Source organism: Equus przewalskii, chromosome 9, assembly GCF_037783145.1.
Source record: "Equus przewalskii isolate Varuska chromosome 9, EquPr2, whole genome shotgun sequence".
Taxonomy (NCBI): Eukaryota; Metazoa; Chordata; class Mammalia; order Perissodactyla; family Equidae; genus Equus; species Equus przewalskii.
This window is the reverse complement of record NC_091839.1, coordinates 22,513,412-22,536,589: the sequence shown is the minus strand read 5'-3', so window position 1 is coordinate 22,536,589 and position 23,178 is coordinate 22,513,412. Positions and strand designations below refer to the sequence as shown.

At 47.0% G+C, this 23,178-nt stretch overlaps 1 protein-coding gene across 2 annotated transcripts; it reads right to left on the bottom strand.

Annotated features, from left to right (window-relative positions):
• Positions 1–982: 982 nt before the first annotated feature.
• Positions 983–22,690, bottom strand: CACNG6 (calcium voltage-gated channel auxiliary subunit gamma 6). Of its 2 annotated transcripts, XM_070633357.1 has the most exons (5): positions 22,555–22,690; positions 21,316–21,732; positions 16,967–17,041; positions 15,330–15,467; positions 983–1,695 (listed from the first exon to the last, which is right to left on the bottom strand). In XM_070633357.1, the coding sequence occupies exons 2-5, from the start codon at positions 21,647–21,649 to the stop codon at positions 1,457–1,459; spliced, it is 786 nt and encodes a 261-aa protein (XP_070489458.1). In that variant the 5' UTR covers positions 21,650–21,732; positions 22,555–22,690; the 3' UTR covers positions 983–1,456. The 2 variants fall into 2 exon arrangements, with proteins under 2 accessions (XP_070489458.1, XP_070489459.1); XM_070633358.1 differs by lacking the exons at positions 15,330–15,467; positions 16,967–17,041.
• Positions 22,691–23,178: the final 488 nt, after the last annotated feature.

The following is a 23,178-nucleotide window of genomic DNA, read 5'->3' as shown; positions in this document are numbered from 1 at the left end:
ATATTCCTGTCAACAGTCTCGTCAAGGCAATCTGGCTTTTTCTATCATGCACCTCAAAACGCCTCCAGTCTCTATTTATTCCCCAATTCCAAAGCCACGTCCACCTTTTTAGGTTTCTATTACAGCAGCACCCCATTACCAGGTACTAAAATCTCTGATGGCCTAGCGGTTAAAGTTCAGTGTGCTCTGCTTCGGCAGCCCAGGTTCGATTCCCCGGCACGGAACCGCACCACTTGTCTGTCAGTAGCCATGCTGTAGTGGCAGCTCAGGTAGAGAATCCACAACTATACACAACTATGTGCTGGGGCTTTGGGGGGAAAATGCAAGAAAAAAGAGGGGAGATTGGCAACAGATGTTAGCTTAGGGCTAATCTTCCCCTGCAAAAAAGAAACAAAAAGTAAAATAAAATCTCTATCAGTTTCTAGGCCTGCCATAACAAAATACCAAGACTGGGTGACTTAAACAATGGAAATACATTGTCTCAAGGTTCTGGAGGCTGGAAGTCCAAGATCAAGGTGTCACTGGGTTGGTTCCTTCAGGGGCTGTGAGGGAGACTCTGTTCCAGGCCTCTCTCCTGGGCTTGAAGATGGGGTCTTCTCCCCGTGTCTCTTCACCTTGTCTTCCTCTGTACCTGTCCACCTTTCTGTCCCAATGGCTCTTTCTCATAAGGACTACAGTCATGTAGGATTAGGGTCCACTCTAATGACCTCACTTTCACTCGATCACCTCTGTGAAGACCCTTCTCGGAATAAGGTCACATTCTGAGGTCCTGGGAGTTGGGACTCCAGCATGTACTTTTGGGAAGGACAAGATTCAACCCACAATGGTGCTCATGTTCCAATCTGTTGAGGTTTCCATCGCTGCCTGTGGGTTCACTGACATGCTGAGAAGCATGCAGTGGGTTTCTGGAGAGGACAGGGGGTCACTTTTCTCTATCCCAGAACCTCCAGCCACATCACAAATGGACTCCAAACCAAAGTCGTTACGTTTCCAAACCTTTAATCCCAAATCAGACCCCAGCAAGGTCAGACTCAGATATTCTTCCCTCCCCTCCCCGTCCCCTACTTCCCAGAGTCTCAGATTAGTCGGAAGAAGTCTCTCCCACGAGGGAACTCATCCAGATGTAGGAAATGAACAGGTCCAACTCCCTCCCAAGACCCCCGCCCCCTCACTCCCTAGTTACCCCATCAGGTCCCTGCCAGCCTTCCCTGGGGACCCTCGTTTGCAAAAAGCCTCTGCCCACCCCAGCCCTGAGCGTCCCAAATTCAGCCACTGAGAAAAACATATTTACAGAGGGAAAAGATGAGGGCATGGGAGGGAGGTTTGTGCAAACAGTCTGGGTCCTGGAGCAGGAAGAACACAGTTTCTCCAGGACACGGGGCAAATGATTTCGAGTGGGGATGATGGAGAAAGGAAAAGAATTTGGAAGGAGCTTAGAGAAGGCACAATGGTGGCTCTAGGTGGCCCTGTGTCCCCACTTGGGACAGAGTGAGGCCCAGGGCCTGGGAGGCAGGGTGAGCAGGAGAAAGCAGCCGCCCCCTAGCAGCAGGACCAGGCTGGCCCCCACACCACAGCCCAGAGACCAGGAGTACTCGTAGGTCAGGGCTGGGGGCGGGGGAGGCTCGGGGCTGACTCTCTGCACCAGGGCATGTACGGAATGCCGGAACACCTCCAGGCTGACCAGCAGCAGCAGGCCTGTGGGGAGAGAAGGACAGAGTGTGATGCTCAGGCCCCTGGGGACCCCAATCTGGGTCTGAGCATCTCCCCCATAGACCCCATCACATGCTTGCTCAAAGAAGAAACCTGGGAGACCCCCTAGCACTCATTCCTTCAACAGCAGCTACCTACTAAACACCTACTATGTAGCAGGCACAGTTTTGGAAGCTGGAAATAAGGCAGGAACAAGACACAGATTGATAGAGACGAAAAGTAGAATGGCGGTTGCCAGGGGCTGAGAGTTGGTGTTTAACAAGGACGGAGTTTCAGTTGGGGAAGATGAAAAAGTTCTGGAGACGGATGGTGGTGATGGTTGCATAACAGTGTGAAGATACTTAATGCCGCTGAACTGGACACTCAAAAAGGGTTAGACGGTAAATTTTACATTATGTGTATTTTATCGCTTTAAAAAAGAAAGAAGCAAACCCAGGAATCAAGAATCACGAAAGTCGGGGACTGGCCCAGTGGCGCAGCAGTTAAGCGTGCATGTTCCACTTTGGCGACCTGGAGTTCACCAGTTTGGATGCTGGGTGCGGACATGGCACTGCTTGGCAAGCCATGCTGTGGCAGGCATCCCACGTATAAAGTAGAGGAAGATGGGCACGGATGTTAGCTCAGGGCTAATCTTCCTCAGCAAAAGGAGGAGGATTGGCAGCAGATATTAGGTCAGGGCTAATCTTCCTCAAAAAAAAAAAAAAAGGAATCCCAAAAGTCAAATGAAGACTCCATCAAGGCTTTTGTAAAGAGTGATGGTGGAACCTAAAACAGTCAAACTCACAGAAGGAGAGAGCCAAATGGTGGTTGCCAGGGGCTGGGTGGGGGGAGGGAAACGGACGATGTTGGTCAAGGGTACAAAGTTTCACTTATGCAGATGAATGAGTTCTGGCGATCTAATATACAACATGGTGACTATAGTTAACAATACTGTGTTGCATACTTGAATGTTGCTAAGAGATTAGATCTTAAATGTTCTGACCACACACCAAAGAAGACAGCCATGCAAGGTGACGAATATGTTAGCTAGTTTGATTCTGCTGATCATTTCACGATGTATACATGTATCAAAACATCAAGTTTGTACACCATAAATATATACAATTTCTACTTGTTGATCATACCCAATAAAGCTAGAAAAAAGAGGGATGGTGGATCACAAAATGAAAAGAAAGGCAATCCAGTTGTAATACAATTTGATTTTTAAGAAAACAAGAGAAAAGAGATTGGGATCCAAGATGGCGCCGTGAGTAGTCCTCTTTGTCTCTCCCCCTTCGAGTCTACAATTATTTGGACACTCATCGCTTAACAAAGGATATCCAGACAGCATCTCAGGACGTCTGAGATACCCACATGACTATATATTGGAAGGCGGACGGACTTCCCTCCAGGAGGATGTGGAGATAGGTGAAAACTCTCCGACCCCGACCGAACAGCCTAGTACCTGCAAGCGGCTTTCTTCCAACGGACGCCCCCAGAAGATCAACACACACCTAGGGCAGGAGCAAGCACACACCAGAGGAGTGATGGTGGAAACAGATGACCAGAACCCTACCTAAACCCCCCTGCAATTACTCCTAAACGCAGAGGGAAACTCGAGTTACACACCTGAGCCCGCGGGGAGAGTCTTGCCCCACCATTGGTGGGGAGATCCCGCCTGGTGTCCACAGCGCCCAGGGGGTCCCAGAGAGAATCACAGAGGGTGTGGTGGCCCCCCAGCTGCCACTGCCTGCACGGTGGGGCAAGGGATTGCCGGAGATCTCAGAGAGGACTGGGTCTGGGTGAAGCCCCAGAGGCCGGCTCCATGCCCCAGAGGGGAAACTCCAGAGTTCCGCCCGGGCAGCAGACAAAACTCTCTGTCTGCCATTAGCGGAGGGGCTACGCCCAGCATCCACAACACCGGGAGCGTCCCGGAGAGGAGAATATCAGGCAGGGCAGCAGCTGACCAGCTACCACTGAAATCAGGATCTCCAGCTATGCCCCAGACAGGGCAAAGGGCTCCCCAAGTTCCTGGGGAACAGGACTGGGGCTGGGTGGAGTTCCAGCGACCCAGCTCCATAGCCTAGGGGGAAACCCTACAGGCTCACAGCAGCCTCAGGGAAAGCCTCTGCACAGCACTAGTAGAGAGCACCCATCCGGCAGCCACAAGGCTGGAAGACCCCGGGACAAAAGTAGTATAGTTTGGTGAGCTAACCACAGACTGTAGAAGATGCCAATAGCTCTGCTGCGACCCATAGTGGACAAGTGAGATTTTGTGGGTGCCGACAGTGATGGAGCGGCAAATATAGGTGATCCTACCCCTGGCCACTGGAAAAGCCCATAACACCGTTGCAGACCCCAAGGAGGGAGCACGTCTAGGTGGGCTGCAACAGCAGGCACCAGCAGCCTGAAGCCCCCCTGTGACAGCCCCCACGGCAGAAGAGGGAACCCAAAGGACCACTGTGACTACGAGGAGGGGCCTAGGCCCAGTTAGCAACTGCGGAGAGGGTTCCTGGTTGGTGCAGTATAAACAGCTGCTCCCCCACCACAGCAGCAGAAACAAGTGGAAGGAGCAAGTAAACTCTATCTCTATGCAGAGGCACAAATCAACAACATCAAGCAATATGAAAAAATACATTAAATCTCCAGAACAAAAGGAAAATAACAAATACACAGAAAACAATCCCAAAGAAAATGAGATATATAACCTAAATGATGATGACTTCAAAACAGCCATCATTAAAATACTCAATGAGTTAAGAGAGAATTCAGATAGACAACTCAACGAGTTCAGGAGCTGTGTCACAAAAGAGTTTGATACGATAAAGAGGAACCAAACAGAAATACTGGAAATGAAGAACACAATAGAGGAGATTAAGAAAAATCTAGATGCAGTGAACAGTAGGGCTGATAATATGGAGGAAAGAATTAGCAATTTGGAAGATGGGAATATAGAAATGCTTCAGGCAGAGGAGGAGAGAGAAGTAAGACTAAAAAGAAATGCAGAAACTCTCTGAGAATTATCAGACACAATTAGGAGATGCAACGTAAGGACTATAGCTATACCAGAGGGAGAAGAGAAGGAGAAAGGGGCAGAAAGCCTGTTCAAAGAAATAATGGCTGAGAACTTCCCAAATCTGGTGAGAGAGATGGATCTTCAGGTGACAGAAGCCAATAGATCTCCAAACTTTATCAATGCAAGACCAACCCCACAGCATATAGTAGTGAAGCTAGCAAAAGTCAACGACAAGGAGAAAATACTAAGGACAGCCAGGCAAAAGAAACTAACCTACAAAGGAACCCCCATCAGGCTATCAGCAGATTTCTCAGCAGAAACTTTACAGGCTAGAAGAGAGTGGAATGATATATTCAAAAATCTGAAGGACAAAAATCTACAGCCGAGAATTCTCTACCCAGCGAAAATATCCTTCAAATACGATGGAGAAATAAAAACTTTCCCAGGTAAACAAAAATTAAGGGAGTTCATTGCCACAAAACCTCCTCTTCAGGAAATCCTCAGGAAAACCCTCATTCCTGAAAAATCCAAAAAAGGAAAGGGGCTACAAAACCAAGAGCAGAGGAGAAAAGTAGAAGGACAACAACAGAGAGTAGCAGCTCTTCATCAGAACAGATGAAACCATGGGACGAGAAACAAAGGAAATTGAAGAAAACCGGAAAACAAGACACAAAATGGTAGTGGTAGGCCCCCACATCTCAATAATCACTCTAAATGTAAATGGATTGAACTCCCCAATCAAAAGACACAGAGTGGCAGGATGGATCAAAGAACAAGATCCAACAATATGCTGCCTCCAGGAAACACACCTCAGCCCCAAAGACAAACACAGACTCAGAGTGAAGGGATGGAGAACAATACTCCAAGCTAATAATGAACAAAAGAAAGCAGGTGTCGCTATACTAATATCAGACAAGGTAGACTTCAAAGCAAAACAGATAAAGAAAGACAAAGAGGGACAGTATATAATGATAAAAGGGACTCTCCACCAAGAAGACATAACACTTATAAATATATACGCACCCAACACAGGAGCACCAATATTTGTAAAGCAACTCTTAATAGAACTAAAAGAAGACATCAACAAAAATACAATAATACTAGGGGACCTCAACACACCATTAACACCAATGGACAGAACATCCAGATGGAAAAATCAACAAGGAAATAATAGAATTAAATGAAAAATTAGACCAGATGGACTTAAGAGATATATATAGAACACTTCATCCAAAAACAGCAGATTACACATTCTTCTCAAGTGCACATGGAACATTCTCAAGGATTGACCATATTTTGGGAACCAAAGCAAACATCAATAAATACAAGAGAGTTGAAATAATATCAAGCATCTTTTCTGATCATAATGCTATTAAACTAGAAATCAACTACAAGAAAAAAGCAGAGAAAGGGGCAAAAATGTGGAGACTAAACAACACGCTTCTCAACAAACAATGGATCATTGAAGAAATTAAAGAAGAAATCAAATTTTATCTGGAGACTAATGAAAATGAGAACACGACATACCAAATCATTTGGGATGCAGCAAAAGCAGTCCTAAGAGGGAAATTCATCACAATACAGGCTCACCTCACTAAACAAGAAAAAGCTCACATAAGCAACCTCAAACGACACCTAACAGAACTAGGAAAAGAAGAACAAACAAAGCCCAGAGTCAGTAGAAGGAGGGAAATAATAAAAATAAGAGCAGAAATAAATGATATTGAAACAAAAAAGACAATAGAAAGGATCAATGAAACAAAGAGTTGGTTCTTTGAAAAAATTAACAAAATCGACAAACCTTTAGCCAGACTCACCAAGAAAAGAAGAGAGAAATCGCAAATAAATAAAATTAGGAATGAGAGAGGAGAAATGACAACAGATACCAATGAAATACAGGGGAACATAAGAGAATACTATGAAAAACTATATGCCAACAAATTGAACAACCTGGAAGAAATGGACAAATTCCTAGACTCCTACAATCTCCCCAAACTGAATCAGGAAGAAATGGAGAATCTGAATAGGCCAATCACAAGTAAGGAAATAGAAACGGTAATCAAAAACCTCCCCAAAAATAAGAGTCCAGGACCAGACGGCTTCTCTGGAGAATTCTACCAAACATTCAAAGAAGACTTAACCTAGTCTTCTCAAACGGTTCCAGAAAATTGAGAAAGATGGAGAACTCCCTAACACATTCTATGACGCCAACATCACTCTGATCCCCAAACCTGACAAGGACAACACAAAGAAGGAGAACTACAGGCCGATATCACTGATGAACATAGATGCAAAAATCCTCAACAAAATTTTGGCAAACTGAATACAGCAATACATCAAAAAGATTATATACCATGATCAAGTGGGATTTATACCAGGGACACAGGGATGGTTCAACATCCGCAAGTCAATCAACGTGATACACTACATTAACAAAATGAAAAACAAAAACCACATGATCATCTCAATAGATGCAGAGAAAGCATTCGACAAGATCCAACACTCATTTATGATAAAAACCCTCAATAAAATGGGTATAGAAGGAAAGTACCTCAACATAATAAAGGCCATATATGACAGACCCACAGCCAACATCATACTCAACGGACAAAAACTGAAAGCCATCCCTCTGAGGACAGGAACAAGACAAGGGTGCCCACTTTCACCACTCCTATTCAACATAGTACTGGAGGTGGCCAGAGCAATTCGGCAGGAAAAAGAAATAAAAGGAATCCAAATAGGTAACAAAGAAGTAAAACTCTCACTGTTTGCAGACGACATGATCTTATATATAGAAACCCCAAAGAATCCATAGAAAAACTATTAGAAATAATCAACAACTACAGCAAAGTAGCAGGGCATAAAATCAACATACATAAATCAGTAGCATTTCTATACACTAACAATGAACTAACAGAAAAAGAACTCAAGAACTCAATCCCATTCACAATTGCAATGAAAAGAATAAAATACCTTGGGATAAACTTAACCAAGGAAATGAAGGATCTATACAATGAAAACTACAAGACTTTCTTGAAAGAAATTGACGACGACATAAAGAGATGGAAAGACATTCCATGCACATGGATTGGAAGAATAAACATAGTTAAAATGTCCATACTACCTAAAGCGATCTACAGATTCAATGCGATCCCAATCAGAATCCCAAGAACATTCTTCACAGAAATTGAACAAAGAATCCTAAAACTCATATGGGGCAACAAAAGACCACGAATTGCTAAAGCAATCCTGAGCAAGAAAAACAAAGCCGGCGGAATCACAATCCCCAATTTCAAAACATACTACAAAGCTACAGTGATCAAAACAGCATGGTACTCGTACAAAAACAGGTCCACAGATCAATGGAACAGAATTGAAAGCCCAGAGATAAAACCACACATCTATGGACAGCTAATCTTCGACAAAGGAGCAGAGGGCCTACAATGGAGAAAAGAAAGCCTCTTCAACAAATGGTGCTGGGAAAACTGGACAGCCACATGCAAAAGATTGAAAATTGACCATTCTTTTTCACCACACACCAAAATAAACTCAAAATGGATCAAAGACCTAAAGATTAGGCCTGAAACACTAAGTCTTCTGGAAGAGAATATAGGCAGTACACTCTTTGACATCAGTTTCAAAAGAATCTTTTCGGACACTATAACTCCTCAGTTGAGGGAAACAATAGAAAGAATAAACAAATGGGACTTCATCAGACTAAAGAGCTTCTTTAAGGCAAGGCAAAACAGGATTGAAACAAAAAAACAGCTCACTAATTGGGAAAAAATATTTACAAGCCACTTATCCGACAAAGGGTTAATCTCCGTAATATACAAACAACTCACACGGCTTAACAACAAAAAAACAAACAACCCGATCAAAAAATGGGCAGAGGACATGAACAGACATTTCTCAAAAGAAGATATGAATATGGCCAATAGACACATGAAAAGATGTTCATCATCGCTAATCATCAGGGAAATGCAAATCAAAACTACACTAAGATATCACCTTACCCCCATTAGATTGGCAAAAACATCCAAAACCAAGAGTGACAAATGTTGGAGAGGTTGTGGAGAAAAAGGAACCCTCATACACTGTTGGTGGGAATGCAAACTGGTACAGCCACTATGGAAAACGGTATGGAGATTTCTCAGAAAGTTAAAAATAGAAATACCCTATGACCCAGCCATCCCATTACTGGGTATCTATCCTAAGAACCTGAAATCAGAAATCCCAAGAGTCCCTTGCACCCCTATGTTCATCGCAGCATTATTTACAATAGCCAAGACGTGGAACCAGCCTACATGCCCAGAAACTGATGATTGGATAAAGAAGATGTGGTATATATACACAATGGAATACTACTCAGCCATAAAAAAAGACAAAATTGGCCCATTCACAGCAACGTGGATGGACCTTGAGGGTATTATGTTAAGCGAAATAAGCCAGTCAGAGAAAGACGAACTCTATATGACTCCACTCATAGGTGGAAGTTAGTATATTGATAAGGAGATCTGATCGGTGGTTACCAGGGAAAAGGGGGGGTGGGGGGAGGGCACAAAGGGGGAAGTGGTGTACCCACAACATGACTAACAAAAATGTACAACTGAAATCTCACAAGGTTGTAATCTATCATAACATTAATAAAAAAAAAAAAAAGAAAACAAGAGAAAAGAAAGAAGAAACAAGACAGACGAAGACGCCAACCTGGTGGAGCTTCTATTCCACTTGGAGAGGACAGAGGGTCAACAAACAAAACCCAGGCTTGCAAAACTCAGATGCCTGTAGGGGACGATGATGAGAAAATATAAATAACGCAGGCATGTGTGGCAGGGACAATGACAAAGAGCAGCCAGAACTCAGTTTCAGCCAACTGCAGCCCTTCAGAAATGGAGACCTAATTTACCAGATTTTCTGATTTTTCAAGAATAGCTAGAACTTTTTTAAATGACTATTATTTTTATGGGAATTCTCCTAACCTTTAGGTATTGACTCAGAGAAATCTTTATACACTGTCAGCCAAACAAAACACACCTATGGGCCATCGTTGGCCTGAGGGCTGCCAGGTTGCAACTTCCAGAGTGAACACATGAGAAGATGAGGTAATTTCAGAGAGTGATGCACACTAGGATGGGAAAGGGAGTGACATCCAGGGGCGGAGCAGGGACTTTAGATGGTATCATTAGAAAAAGCTATTTGAGCTGAGACCCAAAGGACAAGAAGACGCCAGCCATGCACAAAACTGAGCAATGGCTGTTCCAAGCAGAAGGAATGGCTGGTGCAAGGGCCCAGTGGTAGAATGGAGTACAGTGAGCTTGAGGAAAAGTAAGATGGTCAGTGTGACCACAACAAAGAGGGTTGGAGAGGGGGAGAGCGGTGGGCAGTGGACATACAGAGGTGGGCAGGGTCAGATCATATAGGACAATCTGATGGTCATACACAAGGCATGGGTCCAAGCTGCCTCCCCTGTCAGAACCTGGAGTCTGGCCTCAATCTCAACGAATCCATGCCCCTCCTTCCTCCTTGCACTCCAGTTCCCCCATGGATTTTAATCAGGGGCCTGGAGAACGCAGCCTGGAGTCTGTGTACTGTGGCTCAATGGCCCCCATAAGCCCATCTCGGCCCCACCAGCCCAGCATTAGGGCACTAGAGGTGGAAAAGGAGGAAGAGATATTGTCCAGTCCCTTCATTCCTCTGCTAATTCATGCCTCCTTCCATTCCTACAACAGATCTTAATTAAGCTCTCATTATAAACTATATAAAGGGGTCTAACAAAGCCCCTGTCCTCTTGGGGCTTTATCCCAGAAGGGGAGATGGACAATAATCAGGTAAATGTATTGTGGCCTGAACTCTGTGCCCCCAAAAGTTCATATGTTGGGGTTCTGACCCTCAGTGCCTTGGAATTTGACTATATTTGGAGATAGGGTCTTTAAAGAGATAATTAAATATAAATGATGTCATAGGATGGGCCCTAATCCAATATGTCTGGTGCCCTCACGAGAAGAGGAGGTTAGGACGTAGACACAGACAGAGGGACGACTATGTGAGGACACAGGGGGACGACGGCCATCCATAAGCCAAGGAGAGAGGCCTCAGAAGAAACTAACTCTGCCAACGTGTTGGTCTGAGACTTCCAGCCTCCAGAACCGTGAGACAACAAATTTTTGTTGTTTATCAGCCTCCCGGTCTGTGGGACTTTGTTACGGCAGCCTTGGCGAACGAAAGCATACATAAATACATAATTGCAGGTAGTAATCCATTCTACGAAGAAAAATAAGGCAAAGTAGAGACACAGCGGGTAATGGGTCTACATCAGACAAGGTGATCAACCCTGGTCTCTCTGAGGAGGTGATACCAGATCGGAGACTTAAATGGTATGAAGAAATAAGACAGGAGAAGACCTTGTGGAAGAATGTTCCATGCTGAGGGGAGAGCAGTGCCAAATGCCGTGAGGCAGGAATGAGCCTGGAGTGTCCGAGGAAGTGCAGAGAGGCCGATGTGGCCAGAAGAAAGAGAGCAAGTAGTAAGAGACGAAGTCTCATGTAGCTGGGAGCCAGGCCACGTAAGACCTTGGAGCCGTGTTATCCTAGTGGTAGCAATTAATTGGTGGCTTTTGATCCATATAGGAACCACATAGGAATGATTTATGGTTTAAAAATATCATTAACCTCAAAACAAGGGGCAGGTAGGATTTGGCCGTGGGCTGTAGTTGGCGATCCCTGGCCTTGACATACTAGCTTCCTGCCAAGAATCTAACCAAATGCTCTCACGTCCCATCTCTTCCATGAGATCTTATGAGGTAGATGATATTATTATCCTCACTTTACAATGGGAAAATTGAAGCCTAGAGAGGTGGAGCTGGGTTTGAGCCCAGCCAGCTCCACTCCATACACTATTCTTGTAGGCATGTCGCTATACCTCCTCCTCGATCGAGCCTGACTTCCTTTGTATGACCTAGAAGCATCCATGTGTGACCAGAAGAGACCAGTGATCTGGCCCCTGTCTACTTCTTCAGCCTCCTATCAAGCTGCATTTCCTATCCTGTAGTAGTATGGAGAAAGACTTCTTTTGGGTCTTTTTTTTTTTTTTTGGTGAGGAAGATTGTCCCTGATCTAACGTCTGTTGCCAATCTTCCTCTTTTTGCTTGAGGAAGATTGTCCCTGAGCTAACATCTGTGCCAATCTTCCTCTACTTTGCATATGGGACACCACCACAGCACGGCTTGAGGAGCAGTGTGTAGGTTCGCGCCCCAGATCCAAACCTGCAAATCCTGGGCTGCCAAAATGAAGTGAGTGAACCCAACCACTATGCCACCAGGCAAGCACCTCTTTCAGGTCTTTAAATGCACCGAATTCTTTCAAGCCTGGAGACCTCTATGCTCCTTGGAATAATTTTCTTCTTGCCCCTCCCTGAGCCTGCCTTACAGATCCTCATTCTTTGCATCACTCCTTAATTTACACTTCTTCTGAGAGCCTCCCCTGACTGCCACCACTTAAGTCCACATGGGGTCTCCCTGTTAATACATTTTCCTCTTACTCTTTTCTTTTCATTTATAGCATTTATCACAGTTGGTAATTACTAATTTATGTTAATTTACATACATATTGTTTATTTGTCTAATTTCTATCTCCCCACTCCAGACCATAAGTCCATGAGGGCAGGAAACTTGTCTTTCTCATATCTCTAAAAAATAGAACAACATCTGACATATGTATTTTATGGAAAGAAGCAGTATATGCTGAACACAACCTTTTATCTGGGGAGACCTCAAAAACCTAACCTGGCCAGTCCCTGACGCCCAGTATAATCCTAGTAATTAGGGCATTGCATCTACCCCTCACTTTCATCTCGTTTTGCAGTTTGCAGAACATTTTCAGGCACAAGACTTTCCTCAAACACTTTTACATCCACACCTTCATGGCAACCCCAGGAATCACACAGGCATGAGTTCAATATTAACACCAGCACCAAATTCCTACCAAGCCGTAAATTCCATGAGAACGGGAATCCTCTTAACTTTACTCATCATTCTATCCCCAGTGGTCCCTAGCATAGCATCTAACACTTACTAGATATTAGAGACAGACTTATTGAATGAATGGGTGGACAGACAGATAGAAAAATAGATGGATAGAGGGAGAGAGGGAGGAAGGGAAGACGGATGGAAAAAAAGGAAGGTAAAAGGGAAGAGAAGGAGGAGGGAAGGAGGAAGGGAGGGAATTGATGGATCAATGGAAGCATGGATGGATGGATGGATGGATGGGTGAATGGATGGATGGATGGATGGATTAGTGGATGGTTATATGTATGTATGGATGGATGGATAGATGCATGAATAGGATACATGGATGATAGGATGTATATATGTATGTATGGATGACAGAATGGCAGGATGGATGGATGGATGGATGGATAGATGGGATGGATACTTGATAAATGGATGCTTGAATGAGTGAGTTCATGGATATGAAAAGATTTAAGCCCAGAGATAGAGAAAAAGATTTGCCCATGATTACACAGCTCTTAAGAAGTTGGGACTCCAACCCAGATCTTTTGATTCCCTGGTCCATCTTTTACACCAGTACCCTCCTTACGCTCCATGCTCCAGCTGCACTGGCTTTATTTCTGATTCTCAAAGTCACCAAGCTCTTTCTGGCTTGGCTACTTATACTTTGACTTTAAGTGTCACCTCCTCTAGGAAGCCCTCTTTAATTCTCTGCTTTAAATCAAGTGCTCTCATCATACGCTCTCATAGAACTCTGCTTTTCCTTCATAGCACTTACTGCAGCTTGTAATTGTGGGAAGATTTGTGCTATTTCTGTATCCTTAACTAGATAATAATGTCCATAAGGGAAGGCACTTTTCTGTCTTGTACACTCTTACAATATTACATATACATGCATGTATACCATGCATATATGTATTGGGTGTAATGTGTCTGTGTGTGTATCAGTGAATTAAATGAACTAATGAATAAATGAATGAAAGGTAAGAGGATGACTGAATTTTCCCCTTTATTTAGGAAGATCTCTAAGGCAACAAAACCATAGTAAGAATGTGATCGTTATCCTTTCCCATTCACGTGTGCTCTTGAACACTCATATGTCTCCCAGCCTTATCTTGCGCCTGGCCTCTACTTCATTTGTTAATTAATGCTACCATGTACATTTGTGCAAGCCTTGCCCTGATTTACGCCCTGATCTTTGTTCTGTTCCTCAGAGTTTCCAACTCTTTTACAGCCTTCATACATGCTGTTCCATCACCACTATTACCACTACCATTATCATCAGTACCACCATTACTATCATCACCAGCATCATCACCATCATCACTACCATCACGACCACCACCACCATCACCAGCATTACCACCACCACCAGCACCAGCATCACCACCACTGCCACTACAACTAACATCACAATGTTGCCACCACCACTGTCACCACCATACTTTGACTGGATAATTCCTATTTATCCTTCAATTATCAACTTAAGTGTCACTTTCTTGGAGAGTCTCTCTGGCATGCCCCCACACCACATTGTGTACCCTTAATGTACTTTATCATAACTCTCATCACAATTATTGTTGAATTATTATATTGTAATTACTAGTTATTGTCTATCTCTGCCATAATCTAGGCTCTGTATATACATGTGCAGTGCAGACACAGTGTCTGTCTTATTAATCTCATATCTCCAGCCCTTAGTGCAGTGCCTGGAACATAGTAGGTGCTTAGTAAATACACAAAGGATAAATAACTGAAGTTTATATAATCAGTGACCTCTCTGTCCACCTTAGAAAACAACTTATCCAGTGAGAACTACATTTCACAAGCTGTATCATATTTTTGGACCTTCAACTCCAATGATGCAGCAGTTCTGGCAGACCCCAGCTCTAAATCTAAAAGAAAGTTGGAGATCTTTCAGTCCACAGCCAGCAACAGGGCTTGGAACTCTCTCATATTTGAGCCTACTACAGCCCTTGTGCTTCCTAGCATGCAATAGTGCTTGGGGACCCCAGGTTCAAATTTAAATTCCCAATCAACAACAGGGTTTATAACTCTCTCATCTTTGAGACTAGCCCTTGGGCTTCCTCCAATCCCAGCATGCAACAGTGCTTGAAGAGCCCACCTCCCAGCATGCAACAATCCTTGGAGACCCTGGGTCCAAATCTAAAACAGTGTTTGGAGACCCTCCAATCCCCAAGCAACAACAGAGCTTGGATTTCTCCCATCTCTGAGCCTACCTTGGGCTTCTCCCAACTCCCAGTGTGCCACTGTGCTTGGAGATCTGACCTCCCAGCATGCAACAGTACTTGGAGATCCTACTTCCCAGCATGCAACTGTGCTTGGAGACCCCACCTCCCAGCATGCAACAATCCTTGGAGATCCTCAGTCTAAATCTAAAACAGTGTTTGGAGACCCTCCAATCCCCAAGCAACAATAGAGCTTGGAATTCTCCCATCTTTTGAGCCCACTATAACCCACTATAATCCCTGGGCTTCCTCTAACTCCCAGCATGCTAACAGTGCTTGAAGATCCGACCTCCCAGCATGCAACAGTGCCTGGAGATCCGACTTCCCAGCATGCAATGTCCTCAGTCTCCAGGCTCTCAACCCTCACCTGAGAGGCCAAAGCAGATGGCTCCAACTCGGAGCAGGAACTCTGCACCTTTACTGAGCACCATGATGATACAGAGGCAGCCCAGGGCCATGACTGCCAGGCCTACCACTGCTATCACCGCAGCCGCCAGACTCACCTCTGCGAGGGGGGGGAAGGGGAAGAAGTAGAGAGCATGGGATGTGGAAGCAGAAAGAACTCCCCTATAGGGACCCAGAACCAGGAAGATGGAAGATGCAGAACTAGAGAAGAACTTTCAAGTAGAAGGTCATCCAGTCCAATATTTTACTTATACTGTTGAAGGAACTAAGACTCAGAGAAGGTCAGTTATTCGCCTAAGGTCACAGAGCAATAAGGGGACTGAGCCAGGATTAGGAGGAGATGGGAACTACCAATTATTACTTATGAGCTGCTCACCATTTGTTTGCAGGCGAGGAAACTGAGGCAGTGGCTGTGTGGGCAACAACAGGGAAGGTGGTATGTTACAGTGGGATGATCCAAGTCAGAATTCCCCCCAGCCACTTCCTAGCGGGAACATTTTAGTAAAGCCAGTGAACCTCTCTGAGCCTTAATTCCCTCCTCTAGAAAATCAGGATCAAAATTCCTATTGGACTGGGCCTTTGTGAGGATTAGAAATCATATATGTAAAGTGCCGGGTGCAGTGCTTGGCACACAGCAGTTGCTCCAAACGTGTGCACTAAGATTATTTTACTCTCCCAAAGGGGCAGAGTGTCTTGCCCAAGCTCACTTAGCACAAAGACAAGAGAGAAAACAGTGGGCAGGGTAAGAACCACTGTTTGTTGAGAACCTACTACGTGCCAGGCTCCACACTATGTTTTAGCTGCATCATCTCACTTAATCCTTACAAAGACCAGGTAAGATTGATCACAATTCTTTTCCTGGCGGGGATATGGAGATACCAGGGTGATGGAGAGGCTGCGGTTAGAGCAGAAAGGGTAGAGTCTCAAGGGTTGTGTCGTCCAGTGTGGTCTCCATGAGTCATATGTGGCCTTTTAATTTTAAATGGATTTAAATTAAACAAAATTAAGAACTTAGTTTCTCAATTACACCAGCCATACTCCAAGTGCTCAGCAGCCACATGAGGCCAGTGGCTACCATATCAGTCAGCGCAGACATAAAACATTTCTTTCCCTTTCCACAGAAGATTCTGTAGGAGAGCGCTGCTTTAGAGTCAGAATTATTTAGGTTTGAGTTCTGTCTCTGCCTCTGCCACTTCCTGGGAAAAACAAATTTAACCATTTATGGACTTTCGTTGTCTCAGTTGGAAGATTAAGATAAAGCCCCTTCCTGGCAGGGTCACGCAAGGACCAGAGCTCTTATAAATGAAAAATCCAGCGCTAGGCTTAGCATGTAGTAGATACACCTTTGTGAGATGTTAAAGCACTATCCACAGAGAGGGGCTGTGGCTTGCCCAAAGTCACACAGCAGATGGCAAAGGCAAAGCTCGGGTAGGGGTGCTGAGCACCGGGCTCTGGAGAACCATAACCCTAATGCCAACACCTCTCAAAGATGAGGCCTCCCCAGGACAAAGCAGAGAGGATGACAACGCTATCAGGAACTCCTCTGGCATGGTCAGTGTATCCCCACCACCACCTCATTGGGGGGTGAAAAGTTCTCACCTTTCTTTGTGGTTCTCTGGAAAACGTGTGCATTCTCCCCCGTGGTGAAGAATTTAAAATAGGTGCAGTTTGCTTCTGTGGGAGCAGGAGAGAGAGAAAGGGAGGTAATGACTGGGAGCTCTCTAGTGTAAGCTCAGGGTGGGACATCAAACATACCTCACATAGCCTAAAAATATGACATTAGCACCCCTGATATATAGAGGAGAGAAATATGCTCAGAGAAGTAAAAGCCACCAGCCACCACACAGCTATCCAGGGGCTGGGATTCTAATGCAGAGCTCTGAGGCCCAGATCTGCTGCTGGGAGTGGGCTGTTGACCTCTCTGGGCCTCTGATTCTCCCTCTATAAAATGAGAGAATAGTCTCTTTCTCGGCTCGGTCATATGGGTTTGTTGAGGGTCAAGTGGAATTAGAAATGGACAATTACTCTATTCAACAAAGGACACCAAGATACAAGCAACAGAAGGCCAACAGACGCAGAAGAGATTCTTATCTCAGAAAGGATTCCTGCCTGGAATACACAAAGAACTCCTGCGGATCAGCAAGAAAAGAGAGGTAATCCAATTGAAAAATGGGCAAAGGCTATGAATAGTCAATTCCTAGAAGAGGAAGCCTGGATGACTCACAAGTACAAGAAGAGATGCTCCACCTCACCAGGGATCACAGAAATGCAACTTAAGTCAGCGGGGTGGTGCCACTTTACATCAATTAGATTGGTAAATATTAAAAGGACGATATCAAGCACTGGAAGGATAAGAGGAAACAGCTGGGAGCATAAACTGGTACCAATCTTTTTGGAAAGCCCTCTGACATACTTCATGAAATGAAGTATGTTTACTCCCTATAACCCAACAATTTCACTTCTGGGTATACATCTAGAAAAAAAATTACATACAGGAATGTATATGTGGATGTTCATTGCAGCATCGTTTATAACAACAGGGAGTTGGAACCAACCTAGGTGTCCATCTCTAGGGGAACAGACAAGTAGATGTGATGGATGCTCCCTGTGCAAATCTCTGCAGTACATGATAGCCACAAATTAGAATAACAGAAAGCAGCACAGCAAGATTTGAGAAACACAGTATTGAGCAAAAAAAAATGTTTTAAAAATCAAAAAAAATCAAAAACAAGGAAAAATCTATAGCATGATGTCATTTATGTAAATTAACAACACACATATATATAAAGTAACACTACATATTTTCCGAGTTAAAATACATATTCATGGAGGCATATCAAGCACATTAAAGAGATGAGTTAGGAAGGAATAAAAAAAAGAATAATAATGTAAAATAAAGCACAAGAAGGATCTTGCAAAGGCTGGGGTCAGAGACAAGAAGAGATAAGACAGATAAACTGAAGGGTATGATTCGTCCAACTTTGTGTACGTGAGGTCCAAGAAATCCTGAACTAAAAAATATTTAAAAAGCACTTCTAAACTGCATTTTAAAGCCAGAATTTCCCACAGAATTCACCTAGTCCAACTTTCTCATTCTACAGATGGGGAAACTGAGGCACAGAAAGGGAGGAGAGACAAAGAAAATAAGAGGGGTGAAAGAAATAGAGGAGGGGCCAGACAGTCTGGGGAAGTGAAAAAGAGTTTTCCAAATTGAAGCAGGATGTGGAGGGACTAGAGATAAACTGCTGAGTCAGGTGAGGTGGTGTGGGACACTCCACCTGGTATTGTCTGGGAAGGAGAGGGCATGAAATGTCCCGTTAGGAGCAGCAGAAGGTGGGAGTCCTTATCCCGGGGCAGCCATCTTGCAGCGGCAAGAAGTAAATGAAGCGTCATGCAGCAGAGCGAAGGGTGAGGATGCTATCTGTAGCAGTCAGTGTGGGAAATGTCGTCTTCATCCACGAGGGAAACGTGAAGTCCCATCTAGAGAGTAAGAAGATGTGGTACATCTTTCTGGGAGAGTGTGGGGTGTCTGGCATCCCATTTTGCCTACTAATGATTTAGGACATCTTGTCCCTGACCACAGAGGATATGGTATATCCCATTTGGAAAAGAGTAGGACATGGGTCATCCCCTTGCAGTCCCTTGGGATGTCCTTTGATGGGCAGTGGGATATTTCTGAGATAATAAAAATTGGGAAATGTCTTCTGAAGGGTCGGGATTGTGGGATGATGGTGATGGTCCTGTAAAGAAGCTGAAGTCCTTTCTGACCAATAGGGGGACCTCCAGGAATGTGACAGACCCCATATTACCCAGTGAGGTGGGGCGCGACATCCCCGCAGTGCAGCGAGGACCTTTGGAACACCTTCATGGACTAGTGAGATGCAATATAGCATAGTTGCTAAGAACAGACATAACCAGGGTTCAAAGCCCACATGACTAGCCTGGATGCATAGACTGAGCCACTTACATCTCTTGCTCCTCATTTTCCTCTTTTGTAGAATGAGGAAGATAATAACTATTTGTAGGATTGCTATGAAGATTAATGAGTTAATGTATGTGAAATGCTTAAAACAGACCCAGGCACTACATAAGTACCTGATATTTTTATTACCGGAGTATCCCACTTTGCAAAAGTTTGGGAACTCTTGCTTGAGGTCCTGAGGGATGAGAACGAGCTCATTTGCAGAAGTGAAATGTAATCTGGATGCTGAGTGGATAGGTGCCTCAGAGAACAAAGAGTACTTGGCATCCCACTTTGCTGTTGAGGGCTTGGGACATCCTACTTTGGACCCTATGGATATAAGAATCACATCCGGAGAAACGAAGCAGGGAAATCCCATCTGGAGCCCAGGGGGATACTGAGATTGTAGGATATCCTTTGGAGAGTAAAGAGTGTTGGAGATTTCATATGGGTGATCAAGCTTAAGACAACCTGAAGGGCCCTGAGGGGTGTCAGATAGTTCCCTTGGGTCAGTAGAGGTGGAGTGAGATCCCTTTCCCGTTCCCAAGGGGTATAGGATATCCCACTGGTATGTCCCAAAGGGCATGGTGTGCCCTGTCAGGGAGAGTGAGAGGTATAGGATAGCTCTCTGGCATAGCTAGGGGTGAAACAGCCACTCTCTGGGAAGGTGAGGCATGTGGGGTGTCTAAGAGAAAATGAGAAGGGCTGGAGCATCCAGTGTGGGCATTCATCGGTGAGAGGGACAGGAAATGAAGAAGAACATTTCCCGGAAAGCACGAGGTCTGCCCTGGGACGTGGGGAAGTGCTTGAAGGGAGCTTCATTTGGCAGAATCAGTAGGTGGGAACAGGCTGGCTGTGCTTGTGCATAGGGGCACAGGTTGTCTGTGGGCATGCGCACGGAGGCACAGGCTGTCTGTGGACATGCACACAAAGGGCACAGGCTGTCTGTGGACATGCACACGGAGACACACACTGTCTGTGGACATGCACATGGAGGCACGGACTGCATCTGCACAGGGGCACAGGCTGTATTTGGGCATGCGCACAGGGGGCAAAGGCTGTCTGTGCGTGTGCACGGGGAGCACAGGCTGTCTGTGCTCGACGTGCACACAGAGGAACAGGCTGTCTCTGGCCATGCGCATGGAGGCACATGCTGTCTGTGGACATGCCCACAGAGGCACAGGCTGTGCATGTGCACAGGGGCACAGGTTGTCTTTGGGCATGCACACAGGGGGCACAGGCTGTCTGTGGGCATGCACACGGGGGCACAGGCTGTCTGTGGGCATGCACACGGGGGCACAGGCTGTCTGTGGGCATGCACACGGGGGCACAGGCTGTCTGTGGGCATGCACACGGGGGCACAGGCTGTCTGTGGGCATGCACACGGGGGCACAGGCTGTCTGTGGGCATGCACACATGGGCACAGGCTGTCTGTGGGCATGCACAGGGGGCACAGGCTGACTCGGGCAGGGACAGGTGTTTGAGGGGGACTCAGGCGGTCTAAGGGCACCAGCTGTGTCTGGAGTCACAGGCTGGGTCTCAGGGCACAGACTGTGGGAGGATGCACAAATTTTCTCTAGGAACATGGGCTCTCTCTGGGGGTACAGCCTGGTCTGGGGACACAGAAATGTCTGAGGTCACAGGCTGTGTTGGGGTTCCAGGAACTTTGGAGGTCATAGGATGGTCTGGGGGCACAGGCTGGTCTAGGGGTACAGGTTGGTCTTGGGGCACAGGCTGGGCTAGAAGTATGGGCTAGGCTAGGGGTACAGGCTTTCTCTCTTTCTCCACACAGTTTCTGCCTGGGACAAAAGTCACTCAGGAGCACAGGTTGATGTGGGCATGGGCTCTTTTGAGGATGCAAGCTCTGTCCTTGGGGCTCAGGCTCTTTCTGGGGCACAGGCTGTTTCTAGGGCTCAGTTTTCTCAGACGTGGGCCTCTCTCACTGTCTGTGGGGTACAAGCCCTGCACTGGGGCAGTGGCCTCTCACCTCCGGGCAGCTCTGCGGGGCCACAGGTCTCTCTGCCCGCGGGCACGTCGGCCTGCCACAGTCGCTTGGTGCACATCTTCCACAGCCCCAGGTGGGCAGCGTCGCAGACGGCACTGCCGTTGACCTTGTAGGTGTTGAGTTCCACCCAGAACTCGGTGCCCACGGCCAGCACGGCCAGCGTGGCACCCACGGTGGTCAGCAGCAGCACCAGCTTGATCTTCCCCTCCTGCTCTGGGGTCAGCCAGGACTTGTGCTGTGCTTGAGCCCGTCGCCGGCCCGCGGCCGCTCGCCGCCGGTCCTCCTCTTGCATGAAGAAGTTGGACCACATCATCATCTTTACAGCCAGTGACGGGGCTCAGGTGCAAAGGAGGCAGAGCCGAGGAGGGCTCCTGGGGTGGGAAGGGAAGCGCCTGGGGTCTGGAAGGGGGTGAGGGGCTCAGTTTCCACTGGAATATTGAGAGGGAAGATCTGAATCGTCCCTAGAACCTCAAATGGGGGTGTCAAGGTTGCCTCTGGGGCTTGGAAGAGAAAAAACTAGATCTTCTGGCTGGGGAACCCTCTGAGGTTCAGAGGAGGGCCTGGGGTACCCACAGAAACTCAGCAAAGAAGATGGGACCCACAGGAAAGCTGTGGTCCCCTCGAGGCTCAGAGCTAGAACCTGGGTGCCCAGGCCAGGGGTCTGGAGGCTCCAGAGGAAGGAGAACTGAGTGGCAGCTGGACCTCTGAGGCCCGGGCTGCTCTGGGATGCCCACTGGAAGGAATCGCCAAAGGGAAACCAGGTTTCCTGAAGGAAGGGATCTGAGCTCCCCACTAGGACTCAGAGTTTGGGGTACCCAGGACGGGGAGCTGAGGTCCTCTGTGTGTTTGAGAGGAGACGCCTTCTGGCTTCTTTTGGGCTCAGAGTCTGTGGAGGCTGAGAGACAAGTGGCGTTCAGAGAAGGGGGCTGAGGGAAGCCCCCAGGGCTCAGGAGGGGGACCTGGGGTCCCCAGTGGGGCTCAGATGAAGGGGCTGTGGTCCGCACTGCGGCTCAGGAAATGGGGACAAAGTCCCCCCAGGAATCAAAGGACAACTGGGACCCAGAAGAGACTCTGTGTCCCCTGGAGATCACTGGGCTCCCCCTCCCCCGGGCTCCCAGGGCCTGCCAGGCCGGGAAGGCTCCAGGCTCAGCGCCAGCCCCGGCGCCTCCCTCAGGCCTCCCACCCCGGTCTCCTGGGCAGGGACCCCTCTCGCTCTCCTGCCTCGGCGCCGCGCCGACCCCAGCTCCGCGATGCCTCCAATCCGTCGGCTTCTGCACGCCGCGGCCACCGCGCTCGGTCTCCAGGCCGGCCGCTCCGCTCCCTCCGGCCTCGCCCCCATTGCCCTCCCCTCACCCTCCAGGGCTATTTCGGGCTCGACCCGTAAATAACACCCGCACCTGTCGCCTGGCGCCTGTTGCCATAGGGATCCCGGGTATTTTAAGGGGACAAGGCTGGGGAAGACGGAGGCCCCCCAGGGAGGAGGGGCTGGGGGCCAGGTCCTGACCCGGGTGGAGCCTGAGGGGACTTTTATTTCCTTAAGGGGCAAGGGCGTGAACTGAGGGTCGGATCACCGAGGTGGCGGGGGAGGGGGCAGGGCAGGGAACCTGGACTTTTGGTCCGGAGCTGGCCAGGCTGGGAACCTGCACTGATGGGTCTCAGGGAGAAGGAGCTGGGGGCCTGGACTCCCGGGTCCTGAGGAAGGAGGGGGCTGGGGGTCCGGCCTCCGGAGGGGTCTGAGGGAGGAGAGACTGGGGTCCCGGCCTCCCAGGTCTGAGGGAGGAGGGGGCTGGGGATCCGGGCTCCGGGATCTGAGGCAGGAGGGTCTGCGGGAGGAGGGGCTTGGAG